Here is a 23,131-nt window from a genome sequence, read left to right as displayed (position 1 = left end):
ATTTGACTGTTATTTTAGGATAAAATAATTCTGCATTAATTTTTTAACATGCATTCTTGTTTCTGATTCTGTCCTTCTCTGTTATTCAATTATATCTTCAAAGTACCATTGTTGCCTCAATTATTTCACTTTTTTCATTTCCTTCATACCCTAAAAATATGCCATGAAATGCAGGTTTTCATGTTCTAAAACTCATAAATTTCCAGGAAAGCATGACTTATGGCTTGCATTTTGTCATGAGGGGGCATGTAAAAACTGACTTTGTCCCCAGGTGCTGAAAACCCTAACTATGCCTCAGATCAGAACATGAGTAGGGTCCATAATTCTGTCTTTAAAGGGAAAATTTGGTATACCATAGTAATGCCTTGGCTAGAGAAACCAGTGAGAATTTCCTATTTGGGTGTGTTCTTTAAATCCCTCTCATTTATAACTCCTCTGGAAGAATTCTAGGTTGCATGGGAAGTAACCTCAATGGGTATATCCCCAATGGCTTTTGATTTCAAGAGGAGTTTGGTGTGCTGTGGTGAAGATGTTTCCACCTAAATGTCTCCAGAGCACAACTTCTTTACTGACTTTGAGAAGCCAGCAAGTCCTTCTAATCCCTTCTGAATGAAAAATGGAGACATCTGCTCCAAGGATTTCTCAGATAAGGAATGGAGAATCAGAAATTGAGGTGTAGAATCTGGCTGTAATATTGACTGTACAACAGAGTCGTCTATGCGTGGTCATTTTACAATGATTTTTTTTTCAATTATTTCATTTGTATTTATTTTGTTAGAAAGAGGGGTATCCATAACAAAGAAGCTACATTTCAGTGCCCACTGACCCCACCCACCATGGAGTCTTACAAGGGGATGCACTACAGTGCCAAACAAGGACACTACAGCAATGCCAGGGTTTCGTGAGCATTATCCCCAAACAGCAGCATCAGGTGCAATGTCCACAACACCTGTCAAGAAAATCCAACACTGATACTTGGTCGACCCTAGCCCAAGTGGACCAGTTGATTTACACTAGGGGGACCACCCCAAGGCCACCCGTCTACAGGAATTTAAAGCCAAAGTGGCGTGTTAGGGTAGACCCCTCAACTGCCAGGATCCTATCCTCCACTTCATGGGTCACTGTGCATGGCAAACACATGGGTGGATATTTAGATCCCAGAGGAGGTAAACTGAAAGAACAGAACCTTCCCTGGGAGGATCCCTCACCAACTACAGGAGTCCACACCAAGGGGGCACAGGAGGAAAGTGAAAAGAGAGAAGTACCTAGTGGAAATTTATTTCACTCTCAAGACAAGCTACAATCCCACATTGATCACATAGCAGAACTGATGCAAGAGAACGACAGAAGTACGTTCCAAAATCGTCCAAAGGATACCTCTGAAAAGAGAGAGCCAGATCCATAGATCTGATGAAGGGAACCACACCACTTATGAACTAGGTATAGTCTTCACTCATCTGTGAAACATGTGGTAGAAAAAGAGGGGAGTACATCCAAGTAGGAAAGAACTGTGGCAGGATGGTAATCCTAACATTGTAAATATAAAACAATGAATGATGTGCCTCTAGATGTAGTGTCTATGGACTGAAAAACTGCACTTGGTAAGTCAACTATATCTCAAACCCATGCTTCTAGGGGGTAGGATGAGGATCACAGTCTTCACCTGAAGTTCAAGAGACTGGTGGGGAATCTAGAACCACTCCGACTCCTGAGCATGACGTGTTAGTTTTTATCTACTTGGTAACCCAACATCCAGTATCAAAAGGATGTCTATATAATATAAATCAACTCCTTCAGCAGCAAAATTGACCCAAACCAACAACATAATCAGAATAAGCTACAAGTGAAAGCAAAAAAACAAACAGAATAATCTCTCTTATACTCCACTGTGACCAGAAACACAGACAGAGTATGATCAAGGAAGGAATATAGAGAACCATAAACAGGTGTGAGGACTTTTGTTGATTGGTTATACTCTAAATCCAAAACCCAGTTATAGGGTACTAATATCCACAAAGGGGGTAGGATGAAGCCTGCTCGTTGAAGGAATGAACTGCAATTTGATGCATCACTCATTTATAAAAGCATACTGCACATTTGAGGATACCACATCATTTACCCCTGCAGAAAATCATTGTTATACTCTGCACTAAATGGTTATAACCATTGTGTGAAACCCATATCAACCATCCCAACAGCTAAGAAATGGAAAGTGGTAAGGACCCCCATATTCTATTAAAAGAAAGGGGATAAAAACACAGTCGAAATTCCAGAGAAACATTACCTGAGATAGTGCAGTAGGTGACCACAAAACTCTTTTGAAAAGCAGACCATAGAGATTTATTGAATATATGGCATGGCAGGGATGGGTAACTATCCCCTTCTGCTGTACCCATGCAGTCTATGGTTGGTCAAGTCTGGAATGGGCAAGTTCATGAAGCAATTATATTGTGAGGTTATTCATCTACAAGCAATCTTGAGGAACACTCCATCTCAACAATGAGCACTGTGAAGCCATGAAAGATAAAATACAAGTCAACATGCCTGTACAGTGTCAATTAAGTTTAAGAATACCTGGTCAGGCACCACTTGCTACAAAGCATGATACATATAACAAGTAAATGAAACAAAGAACCCTGAAAAGAAAAGTATGAATACAAACAGCCAGTCAAAGTCACACTGAAGCCTGAAAACAGTCACAAGTGGAAAACAAAAATCCAATGAAGAATAAAGAATGTGGTGTAAGTAATGGGAGACAAACATATTAGGTGTAGTCCTGATGCCCAATTTCAAGATTTCCTCCAATGGCTGATGAAGAAAAGACAAAGTGTCAAATCTGATGAGAAGAAGCCCAAGACAAACTGCAGAAGGAAAAAGACATGGAGGCACATGCCAAATGAATCAGAAGTTGAACCCAATTGGTGAGGGTAGAAGGAAAAGATCCCAAACAGAGGAAGACTGTTAAGGGATAAAGAATTGGAAAGTGATATTATGGAAGAAAGCCACGCAGGCAATGTAACATCAAAGTGTATGGGCTGAACACCAAAGTCAATCTGGATTTGGATGAGGGTAGAGGAGAAACAGAAGGAAACAGGAAAAAGGAGGCATTACCCTCCCTAGCTCCCAAGATCTTTGAAGGAAGTAACAGTCCTGATAAAGTAAAAGATAAGCAGGGTGGTAAGATGCACATGGAAATATCAATGACAAAAAAATTAGACCTTTAATGTCCACAAGTTAATAGCAGAAGGAAGTACATTTTAAGGGAAAAGTAAAACATGGAATACAAAGAATGTGGTTCAAACACAGGTTAAGTGAGGGAATGGAGGATCAGATTAACATTCCTGTCTGGAAGAGAAAGCCATTTGGAGTTATAGCAAATCCAAAAGGAATGCATTAACTTGATAAGGACAGGGGAAGCAAATACTTGATGGTTTCAGGAAAAACAAACAGTATGGGATAAGGCAACCCAATAAACAGAGTGAAGAGACCAAAGAACAGAGTTGAAAGCCATGTCATAAGCTCTGCCACTTGAGCCACAACAGGACAGTCAGCAGGGAATCCCTGTGTCACATACCAAGTGTGGAACACCGATTAAAAATAATGTCTAGAAGAGCTAAAATGAAAGCTACTCAAAAGGGAGAAACCTGATCTCAAACCCTAAATGAAAAATGTGAATTCCTGGATGCAGAGCAAGTGACTGAGTTTAGTGAAAAAGGGAGGGAAAGAAAGAAAGAAGAAGATACTACAGGAAAGAAAATGTAGTTTTTGTAATTGTTGAAATCATGGTTGAGGAAGCTAATACAGAAAGATCAGAAGGACTCAACAGAGTAGTATGGATGAGAGAGATCACCAGATGAGGTAATTGATTTGGAGGATGAAAAGAGGAATTTGTGGAGCCAATTGTGAATGGAGGCATCAACAGCCAGAGAATGAGGATGAGTTACTTGAAACCAAAAGAGGGGTAACTTGTGAATTATATATGTGGCAAATGCATCTCTCAAGGAAAAACTAACAATTGCAAAGATACCAGAAATTGATGGGATCTAAGTATCACTGTCAGTTATACTTGGTCAGGATGGGAAAAATCATTTGCTACTATACTGAAAGCACCTGGAATGTGATAAACAATGAGATAGATTAACTATATTAGGCACATACCATATACAACATTTGAAATCACAGAGCTCAGATGGGAGTCCACTTGGTAATTGATATGTATTATCACTCTAAAGATATAAGAATGATTCATCCACAGACAATATCTGAGGAGAAAGAGAAAGCAGTTCAAAGCACAACAGACTGAATATCTCAAGAACACCGATATGCAAAGACCTTTCATTTACATACCAATGATCCAGACTCCTAGTGATTGATCCATACATCCCTGAAAAGATGCATCCAGGAAGATATGTTAATCCAGAGAAGGAGAAGGAAGTTGGTTGCCTATCAACATTATGGACCTTGTCCAACCACCGATGCAGATCATCCATAAGGATGGGAGATAGGATAACGAGAGCTTACAAGGGATCCTGAGTGAGCTTGTATTTAGCAGAACCAGAACTTTGCAAGCAGAAAGTGAGGGAGCTGATAGGGCATCTCAACTAATGGTTCCATGGAACAAAGTCACAGAGGAGAAGATTGGACCTGACTGAGACGTGTCGAAAAACACACCCAGTGGATGAGATATTGGGTAGATCAGAGGAAAGACTTTACCAATTTGATTAACCAGCTCATTCAAGCAGCCACTAGAAAAAGCTGATGAGTGTAACTGGCCAACTCCAGTTCAGAATGAGCCTAAAGAAATCAGTCATCTGTATTATAATGGAATAGCAACCCAAGAGCATGAAAATTGTGAGCAAAAGCTCTGACCATCTAACATCAATCACAAGAGGCAGAAGCAAATCCAAATGTTACACACAAAACTTTCTGTACCAGCAGTTGTTAAGTACCATTTTGCTTATTTGTGGTGTGGCCATTGAATCTACTGTAAGTCTGACCCATATCCAATTTTTTGGCCACACCACAAACAAGCAAAATGGTACTTATATGCAAAAACGGCTCGTTTGGGTTGAGAAAATATTTTACATAGAAGAGCGAACAATGTTTCGACCTTCTTCGGTCATCATCAGGTTCACAAAGAAAGAGGTAACTGACCGGAAGCTGACCACATGTTTGAAAGGGGTTCTGTAACTGTGTGTCGAAATGTAGAGGGCGGTATTAGATGTTTGAATATATAATTTTATTTATTTTATTATATTAATATAGGTATAAAGGCGTTCCTTTATATTGGTTTATTTTGGGTTTAAGTTGTTGTATAAGTAAGGCTTCTTTAATTTTGCATTTGTTTATGTTTGTGGGAAAATCACCCATACTGGACTATACATTCCTTGGGACTCAGCACATGAAACAAAACAAAAACTCAACATACTAAGAAACCAAATAAACACAGCCATAAAACTATGCTCACCAGATAAAATTAACGATGAATTAGACAAAAAAAAAAATAAATAAAGTAAAACAATACTTCATCAACATCAATAAGTTTCCTCCACAAACCATAGAAAACATTATAAGCACACACCTACACAGAAAGCAAAATCAACCAACTAAAGTAAATACAGCTCACGAATCAAAAAACCACGAAACCATATACTGCTGTATACCATATATTCCTGACATCAGCAAACAAATAACCAGCATTTAGCAAAAATTAGTAACAAAATATGATATTCCAGTTAATACCAAATTTATTCAAAAACCCGGCACAAAACTGAGGTCTATACTATGTAAAAACTACACTGACAAACACTACACCAACATTATTTATAAAATACAATGTAATAACTGCCACGACTTCTATATTGAGAAACAAGTAGAAAAATGGAAACCAGATTCAAAGAACATAAAAAGTCACCTTCACACGTTTTCGAACACTGCAAGTCAAATAAACACAACATAACCATAGAAAACACTCAAATACTAAATAAAGATACAAACATAAAAAAACGCAAAATTAAAGAAGCCTTACTTATACAACAAGTTAAACCCAAAATAAACCAATATAAAGGAACGCCTTTATACCTATATTAATATAATAAAATAAATAAAATTATATATTCAAACATCTAATACCGCCTCTACATTTAGACACACAGTTACACAACCCCTTTCAAACATGTGGTCAGCTTCGGTCAGTTACCTCTTTCTTTGTGAACCTGGCGATGACCGAAGAAGGTCAAACGTTGTTCGCTCTTCTATGTAAAATATTTTCTCAACCCAAACGAGCCGTTTTTGCATATAAATTTCTCAACAAGTGGGTTTCTCGACATCACTGAAAATGGTACTTAACAACTGCTGCTACAGAAAATAATTTGCATGATAATATGGAAGAGCAAACTCATACAAAGCCCATGGGAAGTAAGACATACTAATACCATCATTTAATTATGAAGCAAATTGGTGAGCATGTACCCAAGTACCTGGGGAGAGAGAGAGAGAGAGAAACTAAATAAGGATGGAAAGATTCATCACATCATAAGGAAGGATGTAGTTCATAGGAAACAGGGGAAAGGGATAAGACGTCATGACCTGAAAAATGAAATTCAAAAAGACTGTATTAGGTCTAACTGACTCCTCAGGTGGGACATGGGAAAGCACAGCAAAAACAGAAGGTGGGAAAAGGTGATCCAAGTCCTCACCTGCCTGAACAGGCTCAGCCTATTTGCAAGGAGGTGGAAGGAGATGATACACGAGATATAATACTACAGTGGAACCCCTCTAAGCGGCCACCCCTTGAAGAAAGCAGTCATTCAATCACAGTCCCCTTTTTTTGTTTACATAATCCCTAATTATGTACAGAAAATGCCTCGAATCAGGCCAGTTTGTCTTAGTCTCGAAGGTGGCTGCTTTAGAGGGGTTCCACTGTTGTTGCAGGTATAGCCCCTAAAGTGATAACACAAACTTCAGAATTCATAACGAGGAAGAATCAATCAAAAGTCTAAAGTACAAATAACAATGCAAGTAATAAATTGGGATTGAAATGAAGTTAACAAACAATCTTAATCCTCTAACCCTAGGTATCCTTTACTGCACATGATACAGTTTAATGCCCTGTATTCAAAATTTTATTAAGCTAATTTTTGTTCATGTTATACAAATAAGTATAGAATAAAATATTAGCTGATAATTCATATGCTAATAGTATATTAGTTTCAAGTCCCTGATTCTACAAGGAAATATTTTTTTTAAAATCCTGAATTTCCCCAAATATGACATGACATTTTCTCTAAGCATATTTCTTCTGTTTTATTCACTTCCCCTTCAAGTGGTAAGAAATCAAACATAAATTACTCACTGTAGAAATTAACATTGCTCAAACAAACTAATTTTTATAACCTTCAATTTAATTTGGTTACAGAGCTATTGAATATAAATTCATATCTATCCTCCAACATCATCTCTTTCAGGATTTGGTAATAGTTCTCTCTTATGTCTAATAATATATTACCTATAACCAATAGAATGTCAAACACTTCCTATCTTTTATAATAATAAATAAAGAATAAACATGAAAAGTTTAGAGAGAGAGAGAGAGAATGAAAAAACTGTTTATAAACAAATAACCAAAGATAGGTGGAGCAGAAAATGTTTGTACAGTTCAGAACGTGTGAAAAAACTGATATTCCCATAAAAATTTTGTTTAGTTTGGCAAATAAACTACTTTATACCATTCCAGAACAAGATGCTGGCTTCAGAATTACTAGAATTTAGCCAGCAAAAAATGTACTTCTGGCAATTTAGTGCAGTCTCTGTCATTACCTGCTTGGTCATCATGAATTATGAACCCAGTGTCTAGTTCTGGAATGGTATAATGTAGTTTATTCGCCAAACTAAACAAAATTTTTAGAGGAATATCTGTTTTTTCACACCTTCTGAACTGTACGAACACTTTCTGCTCCTCCTGTTTTTGGTTATTTGTTTATAAACAGTTTATTTGTCATTTAATTTACATAAAAGTTTATGTAGATGTGTGTTAGTATAATACTTATAATATATTATACTTCTATTAGCCTACTCGTAATACTTTTTAAGTTATGAGCAAAACACCACTCGGGACGCAGGGGTACAAACACTTTCTGTCGTAACTGTATAAACTAGAAGTAAATGAACAGACAACTTCATGCATGTACTGAAAAAAAATGTGAAACTAAACAAACTAAAAGAAATGTTTCCAAGCACAAGTGCTGCCAAATAAGAAGTGAGTTCAGTAGGGGCATTTAGAGGGAATTAAATGTCATCCGAGTATGTCATGCTCCTACTGGTGGATAGGTGATGCATGATGATTTATATGAGAAACATGTTCGAAGCATTCAATTCCAACAGGTAGAAGCAGAAGGGTTACATCATGTTTAGAGAAAAAATTGAGATACAGAGGGCAGCACTAAACAAAAGTAGCTAATTTTGTGAGAAGAGGGTAGTACCATATTGGAAACCAATCTTCTGTAAGAAATATTTAGAATTAACAAACTTACTAATACCTAACAAATTATGAGGCAAATCCTGTGCTGTGTTAAGTTTACACTACCACATCAAAACAAATTAAACTCACAGTAAGGGTGTACATGACAACAGTGTAATTTTTTCCAGCATTTTGTTGTAATCTTTTCCTAAGAGCTTTGATGGCATCTTTTGGTCTATAAAAATAAATATAAATATTATCAGATTTTTAAACACTAGTTTAAAACAAAATTACAATCATTATAAAGGACTAGCAAAAAAAAAAACAATTTATAAACATGAAACTCAAGCTTTCAGACTATTCACGTTAATCATAAAATTCAATTCCTAAAGTTAAAAACGTTGAAAGAAAATTGGCTTGTCGGTTGGGTGAAAAGTTAATTCATAGTTTTTCAGTTAGGGATATGTGGTAGGTGGCATCCATCAAAAATATTTAGGATGATTTGCTTTATGTTTATTTCACCAATTAGGATAAATTATTTGGCTGCAAGTTGTAGCATTTCAAAATTCTTTAATAGTGCTAAGATTCTGGAAAAGACATAATATTGAGGGTTTTTCTGGTTCATAGAAACACTTGGATAGCTTTAATGTTTGGATCAAGTTGTGCAAAATGTATTTTAATATTAATAAGTGTAAATTTATGCACACAACATATGGAAATTATAAAAGGACTTAATTCTTATGTTAACACTTTTACTGTCACATTAATGGACAAACTACTCTCCCAGTCCCAACTATTTTAGATACATAATGAACAAGAAAAAGCAGACATATGTTAATATTTCATTATGCACCTGAAACATTAAACTAGTGGACTTTAAGACTGAAAAAGTTATACAATGTTTCCAATGTACATGATTATGTTTATGCTCTAAAAAAATGACACATAAAAGGCAGTGAAAACATTACTGAAATAGATTTAGACTCAGTTTCCTTTGAAATGTTCACCTTTTCAGTTAATTGTTTAGCTTTATTGAAACAACCTATTAAATAGTGTTTGAGGTCTGTTTAAAGAAATTTTTAATTCATCATTCGGGTAGTCAATTTAATCTTGTACAAAACCCAACTAGTTCTCATACAGAACAGTGATAGCATTATTGTCTCACTTGCTACAAAAAACATTTAACATGTTTGAAAGTGCAGGAAAAGATTACTAAATTATACGTCTTTTCAAAATTTAAGCAACAGGAAAAGGCTTAACAATTTTAACTTTTTGGTGGTGACAGAATAAAGAAGTCTTGAGTGTGTGTGTGTGTGTGTGTGTGTGTCCACCAGGGAAAATTGACCCCTGATTTTAGCATTGTAAATTCGAAGACTTACCACTATCCCACTTAGGTACAAGAAGTCTTGAAATATACAAGTATAATTTGTATATGGGGAATTAACTGAGGGATAGAATTAAAATGTTGTATACCAATATTAGTATTAAGTTGGAAAGTTTAAGCCTTGACAGGCTATAAACATATTTGTTCTTTACTAAAGTTTTTCCTTAGTTATAAAATTTGTGAAATGCTTTGCTGATTGGTGTGATACATAATACTGATTTAACATAAGAAAAAGTGACCATTTTTTCTTTCAAGGTTGCATCTACCTAACACCAGCTCTTAAAAATATAAAAATTTAAACCCATCCTTTAATTTGCAGAATTCATCAATTTCCTTTTAAGTTATATAATGTCAACCTCCACTTCTCACTATTATATACGTTTTAAATTCATCTCTTAACTATAAATTTCACAATAATTTAAATAAGCCTAAGACAGCTAATGACTTACCCCTCATCTGAATCATTGATGACATCACATATTTCCAAATTTAAGGCCCAGTCTTCTGATGTTAATGAAGCAGCTGTAGCTTGTTCTTTTTTTAAAAAAAAAAAGAAAGAAAAGAAAAATTATTTGTACTTACTTTCACTTAGTTCTTAGCTTTTTACACTTAACTAAGCTTGAAAGTCTGTCTGCTTATAACCGTTTCAGTTAAATTTTATATTTCACTTCCATTTTTTTTTCAACAAAAAAAGAAGCAAAATAAAACCATTGGAAAAGTTATAGAATAAAATTGCAAAAGATCTTAAAACAACAAAGGAAACTGAAAGAGATAATAAAAGACAAATAGAAAAAATCTGGAAGGTAAGATGTAATGATCACTTGGTACAGCAAACATTTCTCAATATTTATTGAAAATGTGCAAGTTTTATATGAAAGACAATATACTGAAAAATTGTTAGTACAATAATTTATTGTAGGATTACAGCAAGTTTGTTTCTTGTTTTGTTTTTTGAATTTCGCACAAAGCTACTCGAGGGCTATCTGTGCTGATTACAGTAAGACAACAGCATATCTATGCTTCATAGGAATGAGAAAGAACAGGTGTTTATAAACTTCAGGGTTTTTTTATTTCTTCTGGGAAGGGGATTTTATTCATTGACAAACTTGGCAAAAGGTATTCAAGTGCTAAGAGCACAGAATGTATAAAAATGTATTCAAGAATATTTACATGTTAAATAGTAGTTTTAAGATTATCACTTGTTTTTACAACATTTATCATCTAAAACTAAAAATAAAACCCTCAAATATGTAAAAAATATCTATCTGGGAAACTGATTAAGTTTAAAAGGCAAAGCTTTTTCCAACCTCATCAAAAAGAAAAAAACCTGTACTTGTTTAAAGTGCTGCAACTGACTATTTAAAAAAAACAAAAAAACTTGAACCTTATTAATATCATCCTCAATTTCTATAATATTGACTCACACAAGTAAGACAATTTATATAAACATCATTTAAAAAGTTTTCAGCTTATAAAGTTTATTTTGAGAATGTTTTGTCATAAAAAATAACAGTAATGACTATCAAACTTGTATGTAATTTTATAATCCATTATAACTAAAAGCCTAGTAGTAGTAGTACCACACTACCAACACTAGTAATAGTATGCAAATACTAATTATTTGCTGATGTTCGCTCATGTTTTCCATAATTCCTTCCTCATAATACAGTGTAGTTTAAATTACTGACCTAATACAAGATATAACGTGACATAAGCAAGTCTTTTCAAAGAAAATTTATACTTTACGAGTTTACCAATTTTCTTTCCAACAGGTGTGATAAATAGATTTCCTCCAAATTGAGACAAAATCGTATCCATGTGGTTTTCAGTCTAATGGTATGTAGCATTAAATACTGTTGAACCTATATTTAATTACAAATTTTTTGTTAACACAGAACTGAATAGTTACTTTGAAAGTAAGTTTCTAACCCACCCTCTACTTCATTCAAGTCCTCATTCTACAATAGTGATTAAAGATAGAAGCTGGATCTGTGATATAAATAATATATTCTTCTTATCAGGTGATAGGGGAAACATGTTCAAGGTTCAATTTCTTTGAGGGAATAACACTAATAATAAAAATAAACGAAATTATCATTAATACTATTAATTTAGCTGTAAAGTGAATAATAATTTTCAATAGCGTAAAATTTATTTGTCGAATGCATTTTTCTCGTTGTTAAAAAAATAATCCTCGTTCACGCCACCAAAATTGTATTTCAGCAGTATTCACAAATAAAACTGTAAACAACGTGTAAGTAATAAAGTATATTTTTAGAACATTTCAAATAAAAGCTTGAATAAAGGTAAAAATCAACTCATATTTAATGATACTGAAGCTAATGTAAATATTTAAATCTGTATCCTTTACTTAATTTGTCCTCTCTCTCTCTCTCTCTCTCTTAAGCCCGGCATGGCCAAGCGTGTTAAGGCGTTCGACTCATAATCCGAGGGTCGCGGGTTCGAATCACGCTCGCACTAAACATGCTCACCCTTTCAGCAGTGAGGGCGTTATAATATTACGATCAATCCATCTATTCGTTCGTAAAAGAGTAGCCCAAGAGTTGGCAGTGGATGGTGAAGACTAGCCCCCTTTCCTCTGGTCTTACACTGCTAAATTAGGGACGGCTAGCGCAGATAGCCCCCGAGTAGCTTTGCGCGAAATTAAAAACAAACAAACAAACTCTCTCTCTTTAATCTGGCACCTGGTGGATAGACAGTAAGTCGGTGGGTTTATAATTCTAAAAATTGGATTTCAATATTCATGGTAGGCAGAGCATAAATAGCACATTGTGTATTCTCAACACGGCTGGTATGGGTATTAAAACTTTAATTCAAATAAATTACAAAACAACGTTACAACAGTTGCAAACCCTCTTTGGTAACCTAAAGGTGACCTAAGAAAGTCGAAACGTTGTTCTGTACTTCATTTTAATTAAAGTTTTAATACTCATACTAGCTGTCTTGAGTTTTTTGTTTGTTTTGGAATTTTGCACAAAGCTACTCGAGGGCTATCTGTGCTAGCCGTCCCTAATTTAGCAGTGTAAGACTAGAGGGAAGGCAGCTAGTCATCACCACCCACCGCCAACTCTTTTGCCAATGAATAGTGGGATTGACCGTGACATTATAACGCCCCCACGGCTGGGAGGGCGAGCATGTTTGGCGCGACTCGGGCGCGAACCCGCGACCCTCAGATTACGAAGCGCACGCCTTAACGCGCTAGGCCATGCCAGGCCAGCTGTCTTGAGAATATATTTTTACTTCAGAAGGGTTTCTCGTTATCACGAAGCACATTGTGTAGTCTGTGCTTAAGGACAAGCAAAACTTCTGCAGTCTGGTAGAAGATATGTACAAAGTGTTTATACAGCACGCTATTTCTTGTACAAAGAAGCAAAAGAAAAAAAAACAATTTGTTAAGTTCTCCGGCTAATCAATTGTCCTTCGTCCGATATATAAACTCTGTATTTTGAAAATTGTTTAATATCGAAGTCTAAATTCAAAAGAGGTCCAGTGCAATCGACAATTTGTTCAAGGTGCTTTATTTGGTTATACTAGTTTCGGAGAATTCCACTTCTCATCAGTAACCCTAAACTATAATTTACAGCTATGTAACATGAAGAACTGAATACTGGGCAGTAATACTATACATTTAATCAGTTCAGTGCATAGGTCTTTCTCATAGTAACTATAAAGCACGTTCACACCAACACTATGTTTGGTTTTTGTCAGAGAAAGAGAGAAAAATATAAAAAGTAAGGTATAATTTATTGCAATTTAAATTAGTGCAAGTGAAAATATTAGTATCATACGAATGTGCTATAATAGTATGGGAGTGTTACTGATAAACACAATATAAAAAATTATTAAATCCGATGAAGATCATATAAGAATATAAAAGTGTAGGAAAATTAAACTTATTTATATATATTAACATAGAATATATATATATATATACAATTTCTCGTGCCTTAAATTATGATTTTGGGAATTTTATTTAAAAATGTGCAAGTTTTTGTAAAATGTGGCCATGTAATCAGTTTGAAAACTGGTTCTAAAACGGCATAAATGTGCAAAATAGAGTGATCATGTATTTTGTCAGGTGATTGCTTGAGTGTCATAAAAGTAAAATTGTTGTCATTCTATAGCTACTCTTAAACATAATGGGTTAAGAAAACAAAAAAATATATATATATTCAACATTGAAAAGGACATGATTTTGGCACCCTTTATCCAAACAGGCATAACGCATCGCGTGTACATACTTTTACTTAACAACGGACTATTGCTTTTAATGGATTTTCTATATCTTTTTTTCAAACTATTTAGGCTATGAATATATCTACAAGATTGTCTAAATCCAAAATTCTTTTCTTTGCAAGAAATGTTGCATTTATTTGAGAGATTAGGGCTATCCACATAATTGGTCATTGTGATTCAAACACAGAGGAGCCCTAACCTCGAAAAACCATCTGCTGTATCGTTAAAGAATACTCTTGTTGACGACCTTATACAACGTACAGTAACACCTCCCACAGAGAAAACGGGATTTATCTTCAGAGAACGGCAAAGGAAAAAACAAAGGAGCAGCTTAAATGAAATCAACGTAACAAATTTCTCAATTACGTGTTTTGTAAAAACTACTCATATACAGAGTAAGTACTATTATAAAATAAAAGATAGAAACAGAGGTATAATTATATACTATACTCTTTTTTCCCATTCTCTTCAGGTTTTTAGTTAAGCTGACAATTATTGTTAAATTTGCAATCAATGGACCTTACTTGTCTACTGATTGAGGAATGTGCCAACGTTTTCTCTCCACTGAATGTATTTAGACGTCACTTAGACCACACAATCCTTTAAACAAAGGTGTGGATATACAATTCACAAAAGAAACATTAACATAGGTGTAAACCCTCCCAGTGGCTTATTGATAAAGGTAGAAGGCTTAAAGTGCTGAAAACTGGGTTTCGATATTCTTGGTGGGCACGGTTTTGTGAAGATTTGCACTTAACAACAACAACATAGATTAATACGTAATAGTATAAAACAAATAACTAAAATGATTAATAAAGTCAAGCGTCATACAAAAATCATATGACATGAGACCACAGTAATCATAACTAACCCCCCTCAACAACAACAACAAAACAACATCTTGGTAATAGTTGCTTCATATTGGATAATTAATAACATATATACAGTATATATATTTAATAAGAACTATGAAAACACATTAAAATGCAAGTCAAATCCTTTAATACAAATATGAAAGTAAGTCACACTAAAATTAAATTTCAATGTATCATACAAAATACGGTAGACAGTATATATATAGTTTACAAGATAACTGAATACAAGTCAAAATTGAAACACAAACTAAATTCTTAATAATGAAGAAAACACATATATTTCAACATAGGCTATTTGAATAAGATAGAGCAGAACATAATAGAACTAAGCGGGCCGGCATGGCCAAGCGTGTTATGGCATGCGACTCGTAATCTGAGAGACCCGGGTTCACATCCTCGTCACGCCAAACATGCTCGCCTTTTCAACCGTGGGGATGTTGTAATGTGACTATAAATCCCATTATTCTTTGGTAAAAGAGTAGCGGACGAGTTAGCGGTGGGTGGTGATGACTAGCTGTCTTCCCTCTAGTTTTACATTGCTAAATTAGGGACGGCTAGCTTAGCTACTCAGCTTTGTGCGAAATTAAAAAAAACAAAAGCAAAAATAGGCTAATCCTCTGGATAGAATTACAATGAATGATAACTAAAAAATACAGGCTTCAGTCCTTCACTTTTTTTCATAAATGAAGAACACGGAAAACCCTCACAATGTACAGATGAAGAAAACTAAAATGCAGAGCTATGTACAACCGGTAATCAATTATATATATGAGTGTGTGTATGTGTATTTCTAATAGACAAAAATAAGCCTAAAAAATAAAAAAACGCTGCATAAATTAAATGGATCACCAAGATACAGGTGGTGTATAAAATGTACTCTAAATTTTGGAGGTGACTAATGAAGTAGGGCTCACATTGTGGTGGGGATACACCATCTATCAGTCTTAACTTCCGTTCTCCAGTCTCACATGCAGAAATTTTTAAATAATAATAACTAAATAAACAAAAGAAATTAGAAATGTGGAGAGAGAGTGGTAGGTGCCCAAGCCCGCAACGTCTCACATCTACATCATCCCTCACTGCCTGCAGATAGTTGTGAGAATATGAATGCTCTCCAAAGTAAAGAAGATGAACGAAGAAGCAATAATAATAGGTATTTTCACTTGAGGGTAAGTAAGATATATAATATACATCTGTCCAATGGCATATACGAGGTCCAACTCTCTTCATCTTATAATAGTTTGATCTATAATTACCCACCATAAGAATGCAGAAGTATAAATGAAATCTTCTGTGATTACCGTCATGTTTACCATCATAACACTCGATCACAAATGGCTGTTCTGGAACTCATGTCATCTAGGAAACAAATATAGATCAAAGCTTATCATCATTTTCTGGAAGCACGAGATCACCAAAAAATCAGCTTCCTAGCACTACGAAAACAGCTGTGAATTCTGCTATTAATTATGAGCCTCCACTCGATGGCTGGACAGTGACAGAAAAGCTGCTTAAAAATAAAGACGTTGGTGTAGAAAGGTAGAACTACTATCCACAATTCTGACAAAATTGATAAATATTTCAAACTGTAGTCGATTGAAGTTATAGTGTGCTACTGGTAAAAACGGGTAGCCAAATAAATTTAGGCTAGCTTTTTTACAATTGAAAGAAGACTAATCTGTTTAATCACTGCTTTTTTACAATTGAAAGAAGACTAATCTGTTTAATCACAAAGAAATTGTTCTTATAATGGTTGGAAAGAGTTGTACTTTGCTCTCAGATGAACTGGATAAAATTCAAAAGGAATTTGCAAGGTCCAAAATATCCTTCACCAGACAAGCAGAGTACGTTGTAAATCCCATTACTTTGTGGGAGAAACGCTTCTTCTTAGTATAAATTACGTGTGTATGTATATATATACGAGGTATGATCAAAAAAGTTCTAACACTTCACTTTTATTCCGAAGATTAATGTACACACATCAGTATTATATGCTATCCCTTTCAAAGTAATTACCCCAGCTGATACACATTTGTTCCAACGTTCCTGACGTTTTCAGAAGCAATGCTGGAAGTCTTCAACTGTTATGCGACTTCATTTTGTTTTCACATTATTAGGATGGTTGGGATGTCATCAAATATCTTTTCTGTTAACTTAATTTTTATTATTGGGAACAGAGAAAAAATCATGCCGGGCAAGACTGGGAGAATACAGGAGGTATGATATCACAGGAATATTTTTTTCTGCCAAAAATTATTGAACAGACGCAGCAGACACTTGACGCATTCAGAGTTTTTCAGTTAAAATCGTCTGACACGATCCAAATGAAATGTCCAGTTTATCAACAATTTTTCTCGGATAGTTAATCGGCGATCACTTCGAATTTTTTTTCTTTCACCTTAGCGACCGTTTCATCAATGGACGATGTCGACGGTCGTCCAGAACGTGGGTCATCTTTGACCGATTCCTGGCCATCTTGGATGCGTGTTATCCACTGATAAATGACAGCCTTACTAAAGCAGTCATCACCAAAGACAGTTCTTAACATTTCGATGATTTCTGTTCCTTCTTTACCATTTTCACACAAAACTTGATGCAAACACGTTGCTCTTCTTTTCTGTCCATTTTTATTACGACAGGACCAAGAAATACGTCTGTCTTTGAACAAGTTTTTTGGAACATGGGTATAAGATCTAGAGAAATGGCTTGTTCGTGGGGTAGCTCACTATTTGTACTTCGTACACACCTCAGTGAAGCTCACTGTCTTTGTACTGGCACTTGTAACAAAAGAAGAGTTAGAACTTTTTTATCAGACCTCATAAACAGTGTGAATTAGTCTTACTTAATTGATTTTAAGTCTTTGCATTTATAACGCTAAAATTAGGGGTTCGATTCTCCTCTGTGAACACAGAAGACAGACCAATATGGCTTTGCTATAAGAAGAACGCGCACACACACTTATTTGATTTCTTTAAAATTCATTTAATGACCATATATGTATATGTTGGTTGAAGTATTTTTTAATATAATGTGTATGTATTTGCTAGATATGTTTTGCATTTTGTGTGTTTATGTACATATATATGTCGCTTTTTAGTAAAGAAATTTTGCATACGTGTATACATTTTATTGGGTGGTACGAGAAATGTTATAATTTATACATGTGTTTGTACTTTCTATTATCTGTGTGTATTTAATTTATGATGTACATGTGTGAGAGTAATCATGTAATCATTCAGTTTCGTATTTGATATAATTCCCTTTTAAAGAATATGCTCATTCCCATGTTTCCATGTCGTATAATTTTATGTGAAAGTTGTTTTATTTTATTTTATGCGGTATATCTCATAATTAAAAGGTTTGTGTTGCTTTGAGCTACGCATTTAAGTCAAGACTCAGTTTATGTCTTATGATTTCATTTTTAAACATTTTCTCGAGTATTTCGTTGTTAAAATATTATTACACTATATTTAATTAATTTTGTGGTCATTTGAATGATATATGTTTTAATAGTGTATTACGGGTAAGCGCTTTTAGAGGGGTAAAGCAACGTTACCTTGATATATTCTCCAACACATGTTAAACTTTGATTGTTCCAAGTTTTAAAATTTAAGATTTGTTTGTTTGTTTTGGAATTTCGCACAAAGCTACTCGAGGGCTATCTGTGCTAGCCGTCCCTAATTTAGCAGTGTAAGACTAGAGGGAAGGCAGCTAGTCATCACCACCCACCGCCAACTCTTGGGCTACTCTTTTACCAACGGATAGTGGGATTGACCGTGACATTATAACGCCCCCACGGCTGGGAGGGCGAGCATGTTTAGCGCGACGCGGGCGCGAACCCGCGACCCTCGGATTACTCTCTTTATTGTCAGTTGCTATTCTGTCTTTGAAAGGAGGGGTTTCTAAGTAGGTGTTCCAGCAAATCCACTGATGGCTTCATCCTTGATGATCCTCTGGAAACCGCCTCGACAGGAACCTTGGGCACTTCAGTAGTTTACTTTCTGTTGGCAAACTCTTATATGATATTACTCAGGTAGTTGTTCTTTCACCAATAAAATTTCAAAGATAATCATAGAGGATTATCTTTGAGTTGAGTTGCCTATTCATCTGGATTAAGTAAGCTACATCATTGATTATTTTCAGTACAACATGCGGCCCTTCTTAACACTTGCTTAAATTTGGGATTTTATCTTCTCTTTTATAGTCTCAATGAAATCAGTTTTATCAGCAGAAACATCTTTATAACGTTTCATTTTGTCACCATTTAAATTAATTTTTTATAGATAAAATCATGTATGACATCAATGACATTCCTAAGTCTTCCAACATTATGTGTAAAACTCTTATGGATGTGAGTATAAAAGATTCAAAGGCACTTTAAGTTCTCTATTAAACATTAGTGGTTATGGTGTGTTGCCTACAGCTTTATGTACTACTCTTAAATAGATAACTCAAATGTATTTATGTTCTTGAACTTGAAGAAAGGAATAATAGTGAATAATCTGAGTAATTACAGACCGATCAGTTTAACTCGTTCTCTATGCAAAATTTTAGAATGAATAATTAGCCATGGGATCACAAATTTTCTAGAGAACACGTCAGAATTACCTGAAGTTCAAAATGGTTCCAGAAAATTTCGGCAAACTGATCATTTAGGTGAGCTTACTAAAACCGTGATAGATAGCTTTAACCACGAGAAATGCACTGTCACTTACTTTCTCGATACTGAGAAAGCATTTGACACTGTATGGCATGATGATTAAAATTCAAATTAAGAGAAACAAAATCACAAACAGAAGTTATTTGTTGATTATACAACTTTCTTGACGACAGAAAATGTTGAGTAAATGTCAAAGGCACCTATTCAAAGTACTTTATTTCACAGGCGAGTGTTTGTAATGGGGAAGGTAGTTAGTCCTATCCTATACATTATGTATATAAGTAATATGCCATTAAACAGCATTAATTGTAAGTTCAACTTCATAATTTGCTGGTGATGAGACCATCTGAAAGAGCTCAAACACATTCTCAATAGCATCAAATAATTTAAAACCAGTTTTAAATCAAATAGTTGAATACTGTCAGAAAAATAGAATCAAAATGAATATACCGAAAACAAAATTAATATTACTTGCAAAATCACTTAAATTGCATAAATTTCACACAAGCAAAATCTTTAGCTTGTGATTCAAAATTAACTTTGAGAAACGTATATCTGAAATTTCAAAAAAAAAAAAAACTGTGGCAAGGAGCAAGCTATCTGAAAAGGTTAATAAGCAAAATTACAAGATCATCCAAATGAAACATTATTGGTATTATTAATTATTAAAACATTATTAAAAACAGTATATTAGGCCAGTAATAGAATATACATGCCCAGCATGGTTAAATGTAGAAAAAAAATCTTAAAAATTGCAAACAATACAAAATTCAATATTTACCACAGCTTTCAGAGTACCAACATTTTTATTGACAAGGCTAAGTGCCTCTCACTTACAAAATTCAATATTTACCACAGCTTTCAGAGTACCAACATTTTTATTGACAGGGCTAAGTGCCTCTCATCATTAAATTTCTATGTTAGAAATAAGACGACCTGCACTAGATATTAAAATTAGTTTATCGATAATTAGATATCATCTGGTATTTAAAAAAAAAGAGAGTGATTTATGTTTAAATACGCGCTGGTGAATATCCCTTGTGAACAAATGTGATTTGATGTCGGAATTGTTTGTGATCTTACACAACCAAACAAAGCGAAATATTAGTGTACAAACTGTTTGCGGTTGTTTGTAGCCGAATTTTTTAAAATTACACTGAACGCTACTAGCATTATATTGAAGGACACTTTCTTGAAAATGCGAATAATTTGAATTAGTGTTTTACGTTAAAATACTATCACAGTATCAGCAAAATTTGGCAGTTCTTAAATCATGAATTCAGGAGGGAGGAAGGGGTTGAAAATATATCTGACCCTCCCAGGACCTGTACGACCTAAAAACCCGTTCCCAAACAAAGATCAACACGGGAAATCAAACCTCGGGTTTAACATTTTAAGGATCGAAACTTACTGTTGCCCCATCAGAAAGTATATGTTCTCATAAAAATATTATTTACGTAGTTGAATGATATACATAAGATCCAACGCTTGGAAGCGATTCTTTTAATTATTACAATAAACATTAACAAATACGTTATTGAAAAAATATTCTGTCATTATAACTGGAAAACCTGTTTATTATCTAATAAACAAGTTGGTTTTTATCAATAAACATTAATGTTTGTGTTAGATTGTCAAGTGATGGTGTCGCCATTCATATATAAACTCTTATTCTGTATCGTAACTTATAAAGTGAATGAACAATCATAACTATAAACGTTAACAAATACGTTATTGATATATTCTGTTAGTATAATCGGAAAACTTATTTTTTATATAATAAAAGGTTTTTTTCCTCTTCAATAAACATTAATGTTTGTGTTAAATTTATTTGGTTTGTTTTGAATTTCGTGCAAAGCTACACCAGGGCTATCTGCACTAACCATCCCTATTTTAGCAGTGTAAAACTAGAGTGGAGGCAGCTAGTCATCACCACCCTCTGTCAACTCTTAGGCTATTCTTTTACCAACGAATAGTGCGATTGGTGGAAACAATATAACGCCCCTACGGCTGAAAGGGTGGGTATGATTTGGTGTGACGGGAATTCGAACCCGCGACCCACAGGTTACGACTCGAGTGCCTTAACCACCTGGCCATGCCGAGCTTGTATTAAATTATCAACTGATGATGTCGCCATTCATATATAAACTCTTATTCTGTATCTTGACTTACAAAGTGAATGAGCAATCATGACAATAAACGTTGACAAATACGTTATTGAAATATTCTATTAGTATAATTGGAAAACCTATTTAGTATCTGATAAACACGTTTGATGTTTTCAATAAACATCAATGTATATGTTAAATACCCAACTAACGTTGTCGTTATTCGTATATAAACTGTGTTTCGGTATCTTAACCACTTATAAAGTGCATAAGCAAAGTGACTCATTCAAAGTGAATGAGTAAGAAGGGCGGGGCTCATCATCTTAAAATATTCCGTGCGTTCATCCGGTTCGTTTCGTGAATCAACCATATCACACTTTAATCGACACCTGGTGGATTTTCTTATTCATTGACAGTGGTCTTGTAGGAGTAATACGAAAGTATGGTTATGTGCATATATATGTATATATATATAATTCCTTTTCTTTTCTCTCAAAATTTTGGTTTAAATTATTTTTTACTATGATGATTTTTAATTTCACGTTAACTTCTGTTTACTATATACTAAGGAAGTACAAGAGATGTTATTTTTGTGTAACTATACAATGTTTTAAGAGTTGGGGAAGAGTTGACAGCTAATTACTTAAGAAAGAGTTAGTCCTAAGTTATAACTATTATTATTATTACTTAGACACGTATGTTGCAGTCAAATTGTCAAAGTATAAAGTTGTGAGTAGGCATTAAATGGTATCACTTTACCAGTATCACTCAGTTGTTAGTTAAGCCAATGTAATAACATACAAAAGGATGTTTATAATCTATGGTAACCATACAAAACTGAAAGCCTATCTTGATGATGATCTCACTTATTTATAGCCCCCCTTTTCCATAATCATTGGTGTTTTCTGTGATGACCCTGAATGATTTTGAGTTATCACATTCCATATCATTTTCTACAGGAGAGTTTTCATAACACATTGGATTTTGAGGTCAACATTGTCCTCTCATTTTCATAATTTACAGTTACATGCTTTCCAAAGTCCACCCACCATGTAGATAACAATTTTTGAGGGCTTATTTGAGTTGTAGTCAAAATGATTACACAAAAGTCAACACCTAGGAAATGGATGTGAATGGTTTATCATTAATTTGTATTTGCAATTTGTTCAGGAACTGACACAATAACTTGGACACGTGACTGGATATTTCATTTTGACAAAACCAATGCCAGTTTCTAATTAGCCAACTAGATTAATATAATCATATTTTATTGGCATATAGGTTTTCAAAGATGGTAATTTATTCTTGATGTAGTGGTGAGCATGTTAGCCTGTTTAATATATTGAGTTGTAGAGTTCATCTCAGAATTGTTTCAGTTATTGTATGTAT

The 23,131-nt window shown here is 34.4% G+C and overlaps 2 protein-coding genes across 11 annotated transcripts in view; one reads left to right on the top strand and one right to left on the bottom strand.

Moving 5' to 3' along the window:
* Positions 1-11,902, bottom strand: part of LOC143240620 (TOM1-like protein 2) — a 91,705-nt gene extending 79,803 nt beyond the window's left edge. For 2 of the 7 annotated variants that reach the window (XM_076483355.1, XM_076483354.1), the window contains exons 1-3: positions 11,597-11,874; positions 10,292-10,376; positions 8,609-8,693 (exon numbers count right to left, since the gene is read on the bottom strand). In XM_076483355.1, coding sequence (XP_076339470.1) covers positions 8,609-8,693; positions 10,292-10,376; positions 11,597-11,660 — 234 coding nt within the window. In that variant the 5' untranslated portion in view covers positions 11,661-11,874. Of the gene's footprint in view, positions 1-8,608; positions 8,694-10,291; positions 10,377-11,596 lie in introns of all 7 variants that reach the window. The other 5 variants (XM_076483353.1, XM_076483356.1, XM_076483357.1 and 2 more) reach the window with 4 other exon arrangements.
* Positions 11,903-21,525: 9,623 nt separating this feature from the next.
* Positions 21,526-23,131, top strand: part of LOC143240625 (rho GDP-dissociation inhibitor 1-like) — a 28,741-nt gene continuing 27,135 nt past the window's right edge. Inside the window, exon 1 of one of the 4 annotated variants that reach the window (XM_076483365.1) lies at positions 21,526-22,182. Coding sequence is in view for 2 of the 4 variants with exons in the window: in XM_076483368.1 (XP_076339483.1) it covers positions 22,440-22,471 (32 nt within the window). In the remaining 2 variants the exon portion in view is untranslated. Of the gene's footprint in view, positions 22,183-22,275; positions 22,472-23,131 lie in introns of those variants that run through there. The other 3 variants (XM_076483369.1, XM_076483368.1, XM_076483364.1) reach the window with 3 other exon arrangements.

The sequence above is a fragment of the Tachypleus tridentatus genome, chromosome 13 (genome assembly GCF_004210375.1).
Source record: "Tachypleus tridentatus isolate NWPU-2018 chromosome 13, ASM421037v1, whole genome shotgun sequence".
Lineage (NCBI taxonomy): Eukaryota > Metazoa > Arthropoda > Merostomata > Xiphosura > Limulidae > Tachypleus > Tachypleus tridentatus.
The sequence above is the reverse complement of the archived record's forward strand: the minus strand, read 5'-3'. Positions and strand labels throughout refer to the sequence as shown.